Source organism: Medicago sativa, chromosome 8, assembly GCF_051527215.1.
Source record: "Medicago sativa cultivar Bolivia chromosome 8, Bolivia_mono, whole genome shotgun sequence".
NCBI lineage: Eukaryota > Viridiplantae > Streptophyta > Magnoliopsida > Fabales > Fabaceae > Medicago > Medicago sativa.
The window spans coordinates 75,268,974-75,286,414 of NC_140756.1; the positions used below are offsets into that span (position 1 = coordinate 75,268,974).

At 32.6% G+C, this 17,441-nt stretch overlaps 2 protein-coding genes and 1 long non-coding RNA gene across 3 annotated transcripts in view; 2 read left to right on the forward strand and 1 right to left on the reverse strand.

Annotated features, from left to right (window-relative positions):
* The first annotated feature begins 5,185 nt into the window (after positions 1-5,185).
* LOC146901523 (small ribosomal subunit protein uS15-like) lies at positions 5,186-7,687 on the forward strand. The gene is made up of 5 exons (XM_085731584.1): positions 5,186-5,290; positions 5,408-5,480; positions 5,591-5,729; positions 6,276-6,462; positions 7,405-7,687. The coding sequence occupies exons 1-5, from the start codon at positions 5,268-5,270 to the stop codon at positions 7,436-7,438; spliced, it is 456 nt and encodes a 151-aa protein (XP_085587710.1). The 5' UTR covers positions 5,186-5,267; the 3' UTR covers positions 7,439-7,687.
* A 966-nt stretch (positions 7,688-8,653) lies between these two features.
* Positions 8,654-17,441, reverse strand: part of LOC146901524 (uncharacterized) — an 84,602-nt gene continuing 75,814 nt past the window's right edge. Inside the window, exon 9 of the mRNA XM_085732405.1 lies at positions 8,654-8,810. Within this exon, the coding sequence (XP_085588531.1) occupies positions 8,798-8,810 (13 nt within the window). The 3' untranslated portion in view covers positions 8,654-8,797. The remainder of the gene's footprint in view (positions 8,811-17,441) is intronic.
* LOC146901525 (uncharacterized) lies at positions 11,564-13,326 on the forward strand. Its single transcript, XR_015022167.1, has 3 exons — positions 11,564-11,695; positions 12,420-12,549; positions 12,936-13,326. It is a non-coding gene; the product is annotated as an uncharacterized LOC146901525 (long non-coding RNA).

Genomic DNA, 17,441 nt, shown 5'->3' on the forward strand with positions numbered 1-17,441 from the left:
ATTCTACATTTTCTTCACTAGCCATATCGATTATTAACAACTTTTTATCAAGTTTGTGTTTTTAGCAATAAAGCTTTAGTAGCTTAAGCAACCATATTGGAAAAGGTAATTAGGCTCCTTTGAAAAGTGCTATAAAATGTTTGTAACTATAATTTAATTGTTCAAAGAATATTATTTGGTTTCGAAAGCTCAAATTTATATTTTTTTTCAAAGGTGTGTGTTTCATAAAGGTAAAAAAAACGAGGAACTTAGTTTTTGTGCTTGAAGCAGAATAACAAACAAATCAAATTAAGGTTCATATGTGTATTAGTCAATATTGAAAAAAAATTGATCGATTACTTATATATAATATTGTCGATGAAATATTTATCTATAAAATTATGATACTTAACAAGAAGAAAAAAAACGTGCGTAGGTAATCATGTTTGTTGTCATAAACACTTTTGAACCTACAATCTCAATGTTAAATGATCCATAAGCACAATTCGACTATAAAAATGGATAATAGTGTAAATAATTTATGACTTAAAGATCAATTTATAACAAAAAAAAAACAAAAAGGAGCAATTTGTAACAAAAAAACTTAAAATGACTAACTTGTTATAAATATCTATCTTAACGACACTTTTAATGTGTGCTACATGATTTAATGTTATCCATATTTTTGTGTAACCTTTATTATATGTGAGATGTTCTCGTGAGCTTAGCTCAGTTGGTATAGACAATGCGTAAAATATGCAAGGTCCGGGGTTCGAACCTCGGCCACCACCATAAAAAGATGTAATTTGCGTAAACTATGATTTATTAAAATCTATATGGAGAAATTTCAGGAAGAAACATAGTAAAAGAACATTAGAGTGTGACGTGATTAGAAACAAGTCTAAAAGTATTTTAGATTGAGTATAAAAGCTTAATTACTCTTCTTAAAAAAAAAAGTTTTAGATGAAAAAAGTATACCAGATTATTTTTTTTAACAATATTGCTAAACGTCCCGAGAAATATCTTCCCGAGAGGTTCCCGAATGAGTATTCCACTTGATAAATTTCAACAGCCATACCCCACCGCCCCCTTTTTTCTGCACAGGAAGGCTTTTGATTGGTTAATTGTTGGTCGGGATAAACTCGGGACAATATCCTTCCCGTTAAATAGCATTACTCTTTTTTTAATTTTTCTAAAGCTCCAATAAATGCACCATATTTGTCCACATATGTTGTCTTATTTATTGTTCTTTTATTGAAAAATGGTTTTTTTTTTCTCTACCTCTCTCCTATTAATGATTTTTTTATAAAATCTTTTCTTTCATTACTTTTTTTGATAAATTATTTAAATACTTTTTTTGAGGGAAAATTATTTAAATACTTTGTTATTTTTAACTGACATTTGTTACATTTTTCTGTCTTAAAAAAAAATCGTCATATGTGGTGTCATTTTATTTGGATAGATTAAGACATGTGAAGCCCAGATACGAGATACGATACGGATACGATACTGCACCGATACGTCGATACGGAAAAATTTCAAAAATCAAGATACGATACGCCTGAGATACGTTAATAAAAAAATTATATAATTAAATGTACAATATAATTATAACTATTTTTTTAATATGCAAATATATTAACAAACACAAGAAACCAAGCTCGTAGCACATTAACATAAATATAAATAATATTGATGATTAAGAGAGTGGTCATTAGTCAATTACATACGCAATATATACCAAAAAGAGCATCATCAGTGTTATACATCAATGCTACACTATATCCAAAAGGAACATTGTCAGTGTTATACTATATCGATCCAAAAAAAGCACTATATCCAAAAAACAACACATCAGTGCTAAGAGTTAACACTAACATGTAACTAACTTTTACATCTCCTCTCCTCCATTCCCATCATCAAGATACAAATCAGCTTCCAAATCTGGTTCATCCAAAGACAACTCTGCTAACTCGATTCCAACATCATCAAGCGGTTCATGCGCATCTCTACTAATGTCCCACATTCTTGATTGTCCTTTTTTATATCCATCTTCTTTCCTTGACAAGAAAATGGCCGAGCAGTTCGACAATGGCCAAAGTGGACGGCGACCACTTTGGAAGAAAAAGTTGAAACCCTAATTTTTTAGAAAGGGGAAGATGCAATTGATTGTGTGGTGTGGTGTGGGTCGTACTGACACCAAAGAAAGATAAATGAAATGTATATATATTATAGTAATATAATGTTTTTATTCTTATTTTAAAAAAAAATAACAGAAATCAAAATCATATAAAAAAAACACAAGTATCCGTGCGTATCGGGACGTATCGGAAAGTATCGGATAATTATTTTTGTTTAAAATTAAAATTTAATATTTGGATACTCTCCGGATACGTATCGGCAAGTATCGAGCGGGTATCGGTGCAGGATACGCAGGGGATACGGTACGTCATCCATTTTGAAGTATCGGGGCTTCACAGATTAAGACTGATTGCTATTTTTTTTTTACAAAGACGAAAACTGATTATGAATAAATTAACTATATAGCGGGCCAAAAACTAAATTCTCGTAAAAGTATTTCTCGATCCTTCAAAAGAAAAACAAAGGTAATTTTTTATGGGTCTCAAAAATATTTTTTTTTTGAAAGATGGGTCTCCAAAGTATTTAAACACCCTTAAACTTAAACTTGTAACAAAAAATATTTGGATACAAAATATGAAACTAAGTTTTTTATTTTTGGTAGCCGATGGAAAAATGCAGTAAGAAAATCTATACTCTAATTATAAAACTTAATTTTTTTATCATTTTGTTACCCCTTCTTAATTTTTTGACATGTCATCAAAATTATATCATTTTGTGTCTTTTGCTTCAACATCCCTATATTTTTTTCTCTCTTATAAAAAAATTAGAACAAACCCACTCAATAAAATACACTAACTTAAACTCTCTCAAAAACAAAAATACGTACACTAACGTAATCTTTTTTTAAAGAACAAACAAACTTAATCTAAATATCAATCAAAACAAATTTTCCTATAGTTCAATTTCTAAATATCTAAAGAGTTAACAACAATTTACATTCTATTATCTTTCTCTAATTATGAAAGTTCATGACCATAAAAACACAATTTTTCCCCATATTTACATTTTGACACCTCAACATATATTTATCTTTTTGTGTCTTTTATAACAAAACATCTTATTTGCCCAAGAGAGAAAATAACTTTCAAAAGATTGATGTGATTTTGTAACAAAAAATTCCTTTTATATTGATGTATCTAAAAATACTAAATTATTTTTTATAAAAATGATTTTACATTCAATTATATCTGATTGATAATAAACTAAAAAAACATAACTTCGTTCATAAAAAAAAACATAACTTCAAGAAAGTTGCAAAATATATTTCCAAAAAATTACACATTTTCTCCTTCAAAAATAATTACACATTTTCAAGATTGCTTCTTTTATAAAAATAATTTGCCTTTTTTTCTTTATCTTTTTTATAGTTAAAAGAAAAATTATATTAAATAAAAGGAAATAGATAAAGAGACTATGTGCATTAGACCTGACTCATGTACAACCCAAAATGGGGATACAACCTAATCTATCCTAAAAAAAATCACTAATCACGGGCGCAACCCAGTGAACCCGTGTACGGGCGCAAAACTAGGTTGTCAAAATTCAAGTGCAACAGCTCCCTGAAGAAATCAGCAAGCATGAAAGCTCTTTCGAGCTAAAGAACCAGAGTGTAGGCAAACAAGACACCTTGAAACATGTAGATCTAAATGTAAACAACGGAGAATTAAAAAACATTGGAAAAAATTTATAAATGAGTCACTAAACAATATAGTTGAACAATTCATACACGGGACTCATAATCACATCTTTATCAATAATAAAATCTTTATTATTTTTAACATTTTTAAATATTTTTAGTTTAGCACTTCATAATATTTAATAACAACTATTTCAATGATTTTATCATGGGAAAATTACCCTAACCTCCCTTAAGGTCTTCTTAAATAAATTAAACATCCACTCTATTTTTTAATTAAACACTAATCTCCTTTTTTTTTTATCAAATTAACAAGCACTTCCTTTATAATATAACATGGTTTAAACTTTGTTAAATCCATTTTTTTGAGCAATTAACTTCTTCATACAGGTATAAACTCACTTAATTTTCAACCATTTTTCCTTTCCATTTTTCATTTAGGTGATTTTCCAACTTATTGTTCCTAGGTTAAAAGTTTACTTTTTAAACTCTAATGTAATAAAACGGATATATCGAATATTATTTCCTTTTCATTGATCAACCACAATGTCCATCCACCAAAATTCGTCTCATTTCTATATTCTCTTTTGATCTCTTATGTAATAGCCGATGTTTGATTTTATTTGGTGGTAAAAACAAATGTTGTCATTGTTTCTCCAATGCAAGTAAAAAACCTCATTTAACCTAATTGTGAAAAGAAAAAACAAATACAAATAAACCAAAATGATTGAAATTAAATTATATATTCACAAAGTTATTGAAATGGATAAAATGAAGGGAGATTGATGTGTTCGGAAAAGTAGAAGGGGTTATTTAAGAAAATCTCAAGGGAAGTCAATGTAATTTATCCTTTTATCACTAGCGTCAACTTTATCATTATTTTTTTCTTATTTTCTCAATTCATATAGCATTGTAATGTCCTTTGATGCATAAACCCCGATTCGAATTTGCCCGTGCGGAGCACGGGCCCGTGCTCAGCACGGGTCAGTTGCTAGTATTCTATTAAAAATGTAGAATGATTAATAGGAGAGTAAAAAAAATCCAATTTTCAAGATTAGAATAATTAATAGGACAACTATGTTTACAAAAATGATGTGTATATTTGTTGGGTTTTTTTTTGTAGTGGCCGGGGTTTGAATCACGGACATTGTCCCAACCAACTGAATTAAGCTCACGATGACATTTTTTTTTGAAAAAACGAGGACATATTTATTGGAGCTTAACCTATGCAATGTTGCATATGTTAGAAAAATCCTATTTTTTTTCTACAAAAACAATTTCTTGTTTTTTAAATAAAATTTGAAAATAAAAATGATAAAAAAAAGTACATATTTTATTATTCATTTTTTTTTTTCAATTGTGCAAAACGACGTAGTACGAGGGTGTTGTCTGCTTCATTTATAAAAGCTACACAAGTGAACCAGAACTAGGGTTTGGATTTCACAAAAATCGTCGTTTCGGCAGAGCAAAACCCTAATCACAAAGCGCGCAGCTCAAAGCTTCAGCAATCATGGGGCGTATGCATAGTGGCGGGTTCGTTTCCATTCCCCATTCTCAATCGCAATTTCATCTATTTTTTCAATCAATTTCGTTTTCTTCGTTCAAAAATCAATGTTTTTTGTTTTGAATTGTTTCAATTTTTGGTTACAGTAAGGGAATTTCATCTTCTGCTTTACCATACAAGAGGTCTGCACCAGGATGGCTCAAGACCTCTACACAAGATGTAATTCTTCTTTTACCCATCATCATTTTTTTGTCAATGTTCTGTTGTTATGTTATTAATTGATTGATTTATTAAGCTTAAAAATGTGATTTTTTTTATTTGAATTATAGGTGGAAGAGACTATTTGCAAGTTTGCAAAGAAGGGTTTGACTCCTTCTCAGATCGGTGTTATTCTTAGGGATTCTCATGGAATTGCTCAGGTCAAGTTTATCACTGGCAGCAAAATCCTCAGGATCCTCAAGGCTCATGGTATGTTCTTTTCTGTTTGTAATTGTTATTGGATTTTTTTTTTTTTTTTGTCATTTTAGAATATGGGGCGTGTTTGGATTGGCTTCTTTGAATACATTTAGTAGCATAAGCACTTGTGAGACTAATTGAGAGAGCATTATTATAGTGTATGATATTTGCATAAGTTGTTTTCAATTTATTTACATATGGGACGGGCATGTGGGGATTGTTTTATTTGTACTCATTTAGTAGCATAAGCACTTGTTAAACTGATTAGGAGAACTTATAGAAAAGTGTATGGCATTAGCATAAGCACTTGTGAAATTGATTATGAGAACTTATAGAAACAGTGTATGGACAGGTTAGGCACATTTAGATTAACAACCATAGCTTATGAAAACACGTTATATAGGTTATATTGGAGAATTTTGATTTATCTTATCTTTGTTATTGAAATAGTTTATTTATAAGCACTTATCATAGTCACTTATGCTGTAGTTTTAATTTAGCTGTTTATACAAACATGACATATGCAGTAAATGAAATTTCTTTTGGGGTTGATTTTAGGACTTGCACCTGAAATTCCTGAGGATCTGTACCATTTGATCAAGAAGGCAGTTTCAATTAGGAAGCATTTGGAAAGGAACAGAAAGGATAAGGACTCCAAGTTCAGGTTGATTCTTGTGGAGAGCAGAATCCACCGTCTTGCTCGTTATTACAAGAAGACCAAGAAACTCCCACCAGTCTGGAAGTAGTAAGTAACTTATTTGTTTACTCTTATTGGTGGGCAACATGATGCTTTGTTTACCTGTGGTAGTACTAGAAAAGGATGCCGAGCCATTGGTTTTTCTCATGTATAAATAATTTATTAGAGTTTAACCATGTTTTGATGTGTGGAGTAAAGACATTTTGATCTATGTTAGGGATATCTTCCCCCCTATGCCATTGTAGTAAATGTTAACCTATAACCCAAATTTCATTGTTTTTCCTCTTGTCAAGTATTGAGGAATAAATTTTACATTTTGCACCCTTTCACGAAGTCATATTTCTACTGTTTGCTTAATAATATAATGGTTATGACATGTGATTATGAATTCATTTGATACTTTGCTATTAGTTATGTTGAAATTCTATTCTAGCTTCTTGTTTGATATGCTTCTTTGTTTTCTGTGCACACATATCTGATGCTAGAATTGTGTATGTACTAGAAGGATGCCGAGCCATTGGTTTTTCTCATGTATAAATAATTTATTAGAGTTTAACCATGTTTTGATGTGTGGAGTAAAGACATTTTGATCTATGTTAGGGATATCTTCCCCCCTATGCCATTGTAGTAAATGTTAACCTATAACCCAAATTTCATTGTTTTTCCTCTTGTCAAGTATTGAGGAATAAATTTTACATTTTGCACCCTTTCACGAAGTCATATTTCTACTGTTTGCTTAATAATATAATGGTTATGACATGTGATTATGAATTCATTTGATACTTTGCTATTAGTTATGTTGAAATTCTATTCTAGCTTCTTGTTTGATATGCTTCTTTGTTTTCTGTGCACACATATCTGATGCTAGAATTGTGTATGTTCTAATTTGATCCTAGATTTTTATTGCTTTTGTCGGTTGGATGCCAGTATCTTGTATTTTGTGGTGCAATTCTAATGTATCCTGATGTTATTGACTTATCTCTTTTGCAGCGAATCAACAACTGCCAGCACTTTGGTTGCTTAGAGAAGTCCTTGATATTGATGTGTTATGCTGTTCTGCAGTCGCTTTTGGACTAGAAATTTGCTATATCTGATGTAGTATTTTTGGTGTCATGATCAGTCCGGGAAGTCTTGAACTAGTTATTTTACTTATCAATGTCTTATTCCTTCTTTTTTATCAATTGTAGAACTAGCTGTTGTCATTTGAAGATGTGGCTGACTTCAGTTTAGTTTTAATTTTAAGTTATATACATGCTAGAAATCTTTGGAGAAAGCCCATTTTACTGCATTTGAAGGAGATATTGTTTGGTTTTTGAAGGAAAATACACGCTGATCCTATTATGTTGTGTTGGGTTTGGGCTCGAATTTTGTCAATAAATGAAACCAAATTAAAACAGTTCAACATATTTGAAGAATATTTTTGAAAGATTTAGAATTCTATATTTTTTACTTGCTTCTCAAAACTTAATTAGTAGGAGTGTAGAACCTTTCTTAAAAGTGAAATTGCTGAACCTTTCTGTAGATAAGCAATGCGCAGACGTGATTGGTCGTTGACATATGATCTGGCATGTGTTTGGGTAGGTTATTTGTTAATTATGTTTGCAAAATGCAAAGACCTGCTCGGTCATGGTGTGCTAATAGGGGATATGCAATCGTTCTAGAAGTCCACAATAAGGAGCACAAGAATCATTAATTCTATGATTTGATATTTCGTTTGAGAGATTAATTTGATGATTTACTCGTTTTTAATTTAGCAGGGTTGATCCACTCGGTTGAAGTTAGACCCTCTACTCAGTTTAATTATAGAGCAATGATATCCTAACAACCAAAAATTAACAACTTTTGTGACAACCACCAATTTTTAAAGGAAAAGTAGATAGTGAAACGGAAACCAAAGCAATAGAGAGAAAGTAAAAAGATAATGTGAGTATGAGAGATAAAGTTGTCACATAGGTTGTCACAAAATGGTTGTTAGAATATCATTTCTCTTAATTATAACACGATTCAAAGTTTTGTTTTACGTTCATTATTGAGTGAATTGACAAACTTGTTCAAGGTTGCTCTAAAATTATAATGTGTTAGTTGAGCACATGGCATCACTTCAGGTTAGCATTCATTTTAAGTAAAAGTGGACGATTAAATCCCAAGTCCAAGCTAGCGAGAGCATGTAATATTACAAGCACCTCCAGCTCAAGCGTCATGTAAAAAGCTTTAAAACATGAAATATAAAATTTAATGGTTTAATAGTTCACATTCAACCTTCAAATTTCAAATAATTAACTTATCCAATGAAATTTATAAATCCAACTATAAAGCCGACCTTAGCAACTTTCTTTCACACACTGGTTTTCATGGTACACAATATATCCAAAAGACTTCCAACTTACACAACTTGCCTAGATATAAAAGAAGGGTTAATGGTGTTTTACCCTCTGTAATATATGTCATTTCCAAGTTTATCCCCTGTAAAATATTTTTTTTGTTTTACCCCCCTATAAAATATTTTTTTTTCAAAATACCCCCCCTAATAGGCTATGCAAAAACCAAAATTTCTGAAGAAAAAAAATAAATTCGTTTTCGTATGGCCTATTAGGGGGTATTCTGGAAAAAATATATTTTACAGGGGGTAAACCAAAACAAATATTTTACAGGGGGTAAACCCGGAAATGACATATATTACAGGGGGTAAAACACTATTAACCCATAAAAGAATAATAGTTCAAGATTGAAATGTACGATGAATGAACTGATGTAGGGAAGAACATACAATAGAACAATATATTCCCAAATACATATTCCAATACCCACTTTATCAAGTGAATGGGAAAAAAGATACATCCACATTGCATTTGAAGCAAACTACACTTTGGTCGATCCATTGATCATTGTCGCATTACTGTGTAGTACTTGGTCTTATGTTGCGCGCGTCTTGCGCATTCACGTATGTCTTGAATTGTTTTAACACCATTATTGCACCCCTTGTTATTTTTGACTTTTTGTGCTTTCATAAACTCCACAAGGTGACTCCAAAAACCAGCCTTTGGCGAGCATTTATATTTTGGATAATAGAAAAGATATCTGTAGAGCTAAGATGACATAGTTTTCCGAACCTGTGGAATGATATGCCATAGTCATACATGCTGCTAATATCCAATACTCTTGCTACAAACAAAAAATAGATGATTGTTACCTTCCACATACTTGATCACACATACCACACAAATAACACAAGTTTCTAACCTTTGGTGGGAGTTTAAGCTTCCAAATAATACTCCAATGAACTGTTACTCTATGTTGTGTCACAACACTATCATTGTCGATGATTTCCTGATAAGCATTGCGGTTTGTGTAATGATCGTCCCTTTCAAACCTCTAGGTAGCTTACATTGTCATGGGCCGATGGCAGCAGTGGCGTTTGGGAAGTTTGTTGAGTTGTGTCAGAATCAAAAACATAGTAGATGAACTTCATATTCCATTGCTTGGTATTTGACCTCAACATATGCGTTATCGTAAACTCATCACACATGGTGTGAAAATATGTTGATGGCGTAATACACATATGATCAAGAAGCCAAGACTAATTCCAAACCAGTATGGTTTCTCTCGTGTTAATGCTCCATTGAAACCCTCGAGCCACCACCTCTTTAACACTCCATGTACCTGTCCACTCATAGTCCCTATTGTGTTGGAAAATATTTAACTTAATTTTTTTTAGTGATAAGCGAGTCCGGGCTATTTATCAACTTCCATGTTTGCTTTCCAATCATGGCCATGTTGAAAGCTTTGAAACTCATTCCACAAAACTTGAAAGTCGCTTTTTTACTTCTGCCAATCATGGACGGGAATTTCAAATACTTTCGAGTTCCAAGAACTTGTGGAACCCCAAGCGTGTCTAATATACGTTTATGGAGTTCTGCTGTTGTTTATTCACTTTCTTTTCACATATGCTCTGAAGAAGAGGAAGTAGTCTTATGCAGAGATCATATCTTAATGATCAAAATCTTTTAATAAAACTCAGCAAAACCGTAATTTCCAAAAATCGAAATTGGAAATTAAGCACATATTGCATCAGAAGACATTGGAATAATTGCAATTAAAAGTCACTTTTGTTCAAAACTAATTTTCAATGTTTCAAATGTTCTTGAAATTGATCAAAATATTTTTTAATGGCAAATATGACTCCAAAAGTAAGCCTTTGGTGAGCATCTAGATTTTGGAGAATCCACGCTGTTAACATCCAATACTCTTACTACAAACAAAAAATAGACGATTGCTATCTTCATCATGCTCGACCCATACCACACAAATAACACAAGTTTTTAACCTTTGGTGGCAGTTTAAGCTTCCAGATGATACTCCAATGACCTGTTACTCCTTGTTGCGTCATAACACTATCATTGTTGATGATTTCTCAATAAGCATTACAGATTGTGTAATGATCGTCCCTTTCAAACCTCTAGGTAGCTACATTGTCATGGACTAATGGCAATAATGGCATTTGGAAAGTTTGTTGAGTTGTGTCAAAATAAAAAACATAGTTGATGAACCCCATGTTCCATTGCTTGGTATTTGACCTTAGCATATGCATTTCTGTAAGTTGATCCCACATGGTGTGCAAGTCTGCTGATGGGGTAATATGATCACGAAGCCAAGGCTAATTCCAAACCAATATGGTTTCTCCCGTGCCAATACTCCATTGAAACCCTCGGGTCACCACCTCTTTAACACTCCATGTACCCATCCACACATGGCCCCAATTTAATAGATGCACCAAAATTTTCACTTTATGAAAAATATTTAGCTATGAAAAATTTATTGATAAGCGAGTCCGGGCTATTTATCAACTTTTATGTTTGCTTTCCAACCATAGCTATGTTGAAAGCTTTGAAACTCATTCCACAAAACTTAAAAGTCGCTTTTTTACTTCTGCCAATCATGGATTATAATCCCAGATACTTTCAAGTCCCAAAAACTTGTGGAACCCCAAGTGTGTTTAACATACGTTTATGGAGTTCTGTTGGGGTTTATTCACTTTCTTTTCACATATGCTCTAAAGAAGAGGAAGCAGTCATGTGCAAATAATACTAATGATAAGTCAGGCATCTGTGCAGATGAGAGTTGAACCAATTTCGCGTCCAGAACTTCTCTGTGGAAACCCTATATAGACTCGATCCTCGACTCAGATATTTGCTATTCTTTCACATTCCCTTGATTTTCCTTTACGTTTGTCTTTCTCTTTCATCTTCTATCACACTCTGATCATAACCGAATTTCCATTCAGGTTCGCATTTCTCTTTACACAATATGCATCATCGCATAATCAATATTGATTTCCTACTAATTTTTCAGATCTGGATCACGTTATTCATCGATAATCTATCTAGTTGTTAATTTCTCAAATTTCGATCTCGTTATTCGATGAATGATTCAAATCTCGTTGTTCATCGATAATCGATTTCGATGTCGTTATTCATGATATATCGATTTCGATGTCGTTAATTGATATTGATTGTTATGCTAAGAATTATTTAGATCTGGATTACGATGATCGATATCGATTCTGTTTTGATTTTATAGATGTCGATCTCGTTATTATGCTATGAATGATTCATAGTTCAATATTCAATTTCGATCTTGTTATTAGTTTTTCAGATGTGTTATTCATCGATAATCGATGTCTATCTCGTTTTTTATTTAATTCTCGTTATTCATCGATAATCAACTGTTATATGCTAAGAATTTTCAGATCTGGATAGCGTTATTCACGGATAATCGATATTCATTCATGTTTGTTGCTTTTTTTAGTTTTATGATTCTTTCTAGTTTTATGCACCATTGATGCATGCTTTTTTTAGTTTTATGTTCCACTGACGCATGCTTCTTTCCAGTCTTATTCTCCATTGATTTATGCTTTTATTAAACTGTATGTTAATTGTCATTTTTTTTATCTGTTTTATGATTAGTTTGTATTTTCTTTGATCGTTTTTATTTTTTTTTATCATTAGGATGCAACGAAAGAAAACCGGTAAGAAAGGTCGTAATAAGACTGGTAAGAAAGGTGGTCATAAGACGACTCGTAAGATGGCCCAAGATGCCATGGAAAAGGCTGTTTCTTATGCTGCACAGTACAATATGGCAAGTATTCTGACATTTCCTACTGGTTCTTTATTACTATTGTTTTAAGTAAGGCATACCGTTTCCGTAAAAAAAAAAAAAAGTAATGGTGTTAATACGTTTTTACTATTGTTTTAAGTAAGGGATACCGTTTCCGTAAAGAGTTATTCTTCCATGGTCACAGGACCAAATGAAAAGTGTTTGGTCACACACACATAAAAAGATTCTCAATAAAATATTCAATCACTTTTTTTTATCAATTTCCACCTTATTATTAAAAAACATTTTTTTATGTGTGTGTGACCAAACACTTTTTATTTGGTCCCGTGACCATATTAGAATTTCTCTTCCGTAAAAAAAAAAAAAAGTAATGGTGTTAATACGTTTTCTTTTCTTTTTTCTTGTAGGTGAAAATTGCGGAAGAGGTCAACCGCACTTTGGATTCTGTTGTCACAGGGTTGGCATCTGCCAACGATAAGTTGAAAACTATGGTGGAGACCCTTAAAAAAAGAAAATGAAATGGTAAACTCTGGTGGTTGAAATCTGGATAGACGTTTGAAATCTAGAACTGTGTTTTGATGTGTGTAGAATTTAAAGTTTGTAAAAAAAAAAAATTAGTACTAGTATAGTATTCATTGGAACTTCTATTACGGCGCTATGGCTAAGGCTATGGACATAACATAGCAGTATAGGTAGAGGAATAAATGGTGGTTGAATGCAATATACTCAATGCATCACGCTTTGTAGATACTCTTCAAATTTTGTATGCTTGTGTCATACAATCGTCACCATCTTTTACTTCTTTTCGTCTACAAAGGTTAATCTACAACAATATCCCTCTCTATCTCTCAAAAAAAAACAATATCCCTCTCTATCTCTCAAAAAAAAACAATATCCCTCTCTAATATTGCCTATATATTTTGGGAAGATGTTAAATATTTCAAGCGAAATTGTTAATTTGTTCTCCTACCTGGTGGCAGGACCACAGTCAAACACAATAATTTTTATTGAAAAAAATAGATTTAGAAGAATAATAATAGTGGTTTTCTGGTTTTTAATTGGGATCAATCACTTGTTGTATTTGCTTGACAGCTACCCATTGTTTAATTTCATAGTCTTACGAAGATTTTGATTCAGACCCTCTACTCAATTTAATTGACGACTTCAGAATACGATTCAATGGTTCATTGTTATCTGAGTCAATAGAATAGACAAATTTGCACAAGGTCGGTCAAAATAGTTCCAAAATTGGACTTTTAAATGCCAAGTCCAAGCTATATAGAAAGCATATAATTTTACAAACATCTCCAGCTCAAGCGTCAACTAAAGCTTAAAACATGAAATATAAAATTTGATGGTTTAATAAGGAAAATACTTGGATAAAATTTGATCAACCGTTTCATAAGAACTACTCAAACGACAGTGTTTAGAAAAGCTTGTGTGAGGAACAGGTTGAACCGTGCCTATGGTACAGTATGTAAGAACACCTCCAGTGGTGATCTCTATAAATGGTTATTTTATGGGTACCATTATGACAAATCATCTTAAAGCAACTCATTCATTTTTTTACTCCAATGGTGCACTCTAAAAAAACACATATTGGGTCCCAAAAATTTACCTCACATATTAATATTATATTAATAGTAACAAAAAGTACTAGGCTAAAACGCACATTTTGCCCCCTAAGTTTGCAAAAGTTGCAATTTTGGCCCCCTATTAAAAAAAAAGGCAAAAGTGACCCCATGTTTACCCCCTTTTGCAAAACCTCAATTTTGACTTAGTCAAGCCTATGTGTCACGCCACATCACTTAAAAAATCGCCAGCTGTCTATTTTTTGAATTTAAAATAAAGGTAAATGCCACAAGTGTATTTGTAGAATTAAAATAATAAAAAATAATAATAAAAAAAAGGAAAAAATTATGGAAATAAAAAAAAATCAAAAAGGAAAGGAAAAAAAATAGAGGGCACGTGATTCATTCCAAAACACCATCATGTTCATCGTCCACCCAACAAGTTCTTCTTTTCACTATCAATATTCATCATTTACCAAAAACACAAATCACCAAACACAAACTCATAAATTATGGGGATAGTGTTATGACTGTTATGAAGAAAGAATTTGGGGATTTCTCAGTTTTGAAGGAGATCATCTGGATTTCTTAACATGGTAACATTGTCGCTGTAGAAGTCGACGACGCAGAAATCAGCGCCTGTGGGAATGAAAGACCGAGGAGGAGAGAGAGGCTCGTTTTAGGATGCAGAATCGAGTTTCAGAATCACTTTTGAGGAACAACGCGTTTCAGAAGCCTTCTACATCATGTGTTGGGTTTGAACAAGAGAAACAAATGGAAGTTGTTGTTTAATAGCTTCTGTTTAAATGCCACAAGTGTATTTGTAGAATTAAAATAATAAAAAATAATAAATAACAAAATTTTAATAACGAGTTCATGTTCATCATCAACAACAACACAACCATCGCACCATCGCAACAAAATATCCAGTTGTTGTAATTTTGATTCAGATGATGACTCAGCACCAAAATTAAACACCCCCAAATTAATAACAAAATTAGGGTTTGATTTCAATTTCAATTTTCAATTTGAAAGTAATAGACTACCAGCCATGAACAACTCTGTTGCATCTATCTTTAATCCACTTAAAACTCTTCCTAAGAGAGCCTTTGAGTTTAACATCGTTGTTGTTGTTGGTTTGGTTTTGGGTTGGATGAACAGAGGAAGCATAAGAAGCGCTGTAACAACGTAGATCTTGCATGCCTCCTCCGTTTGAAGAAGGTGCAGAGACTTGGAGTTGGAGTGAGATTGAAAAATAGTGGGTTCATTGATGGTAGGTGTTGTTGATGATGGTTGATGTTGATGAATATGTTTGGTTTGAATCTGGGAAAATGATGAATGGTGAGAAGAAGAGGGAAGCATCGTGTGGTTCCTTCTCCCTTTTTTCTGTTTCTTTTTCGCACGTGCCTGCACTTTTTTTTTTGCCAATTTTTGTTTTTTTAATTATTTAATTATACGCGTGGAATAAAAAAAATAAAAAATACACATGTGGCATGACACGTAGGATTGACCTGGTCAAAATTGAGGTTTTGCAAAAGGGGGTAAACATGGGGGGTCACTTTTGCCATTTTTTTTAATAGGGGGCCAAAATTGCAACTTTTGAAAACTTAGGGGGCAAAAAGTGCGTTTTAGCCAAAGTACTACTCAAAATCCATATGCATGCCTGCCATTGCTAGAACGTAACAATTGTTATTATTTTGTAGGCTTTAATATGTGTTTCGTTCCTGCAATTATGAGTCATTTAAAAATTAGTCTCTGTAATCGTTAATCCTGGCAAATTACCCTTTCAAAGTTTAATCATTTAAAATTTCGTCCCTACACCCACTTAATTACTGTCACGTCATCAAATTAGCAAAATGACATGGGAATGGACAAAAATACCCTCATCATCCTTCTTCCTTTGAACAATGCATATGGTGCACTGTTCATCTTCTTCAATTTTTCAGAAACAAACCATGAATCCAGAAATTGAGAAATTCAGGAATCATAAATTGTTCCAGGAATCAACAATTTTTATTATCTATTATTCTTCTTCCCTCTTCCTATAATTCACGTTTGAGCTATTAACAACAAAATTATAGCACATGTTTGAGCTATCCATTTTCACCTCTAGAAACTAAAAGAAGGGTGGGATATGCATTTGGGTTTTACAGTAATGTACTCGTTCAACCAAACGCAGATTCAAGATAGGGAAACAGGTAGAAAATTCAATCCTGTAGCAATGTAGATTTGCAATGACGCTATCAAACCATGACGACATGGCTTTTGTCTGCTAAGAAATGTACAGATTCAAGTTTTCATGTGTTGCTAGTTGATACTTGTACATACAAATACTTTTGCTTAACAATCATAAAACAACACTTTAATGCACATCTTTGAGCTATTAACAACAAAATTGAAGCCAAAAAAAAAAAAAACAGAACCTTAAATTGAAATATGAAAAAGGAACAATTTCTCTTCCCTCTTCCTCTTCAACTCAGCCTCATAATTTCTCAGCAGGAGTATACAACTATGAGTTTCATTATCTTCCTTTTTTCACAACTGAGTTTTATCTTCCTTACACCTCACCATATATGATTCAAGAAAAATGAAAGAAGTTTAAAGAAAAACAACAAAGAGTATTTCAAGGCTCGCTGGAAGGATTGATTTTTCTCAATGGGGTGACAACGTGAAAGATAATAGATGAAATAGCTAGAAAAAAAAACCTCAGCCACAACCACAAGGGGTTTTTTAAGTTCTTTTGGGAGGAAATGGTGTTGCAGAGAAGTGAAGTGAAGGAGGGATGATTTTGAGAAGATGAACACAGGGGTATAATGGTCTTTTTGCGCTTGTCTGAGAAGCTCGGGGGTATAATGGTCTTTTCGCAACTCATTTAACCAATCTATAGAGCCACCTCAGCTAATCAGTGACGTGGCAGTGATTAAGTGGGGAGAGGGACGAAATTAAATGATTAAATTTTACAAGGACAAAATGACAGAATTAACGATTACAGAGACCAATTTTTAAATGACCCCCTAATTGCAAGCCTATTTTGTATTGTAACGTTACTTTATGAGCTAAGAGCATCTCCAATGCTATGTTCTACAGAAATAAGAACAAGCAAGAACTGTTCTTGTTATTCTTAAGCATTGGAGAACAGTGACATGTTAGCTTGGCTGGAGAACGGTTCTACAGGAAGAACACGTTCTAGGACTGAAAAAGCTGTGCCACATATATAGTGATGTGGGACCTTATGAAATGAGAAGCAAAACAAGCCTACATATATATTAAATAGAGGAAAAGTTGTGGGACCATGTGAAATACATTAAGAACACCTTACATTGGAGTAAAACTCAATTGATG

Bases quoted from the DNA above. Each gene is read 5' to 3' on its own strand.
- LOC146901523 (XM_085731584.1), top strand. From the start codon at position 5,268: ATGGGGCGTATGCATAGTGGCGG. The intron at 5,291-5,407 runs GTTCGTTTCCAT...TTTTGGTTACAG, and splicing joins GGGCGTATGCATAGTGGCGG to TAAGGGAATTTCATCTTCTG. The intron at 6,463-7,404 runs GTAAGTAACTTA...TCTCTTTTGCAG, and splicing joins CTCCCACCAGTCTGGAAGTA to CGAATCAACAACTGCCAGCA.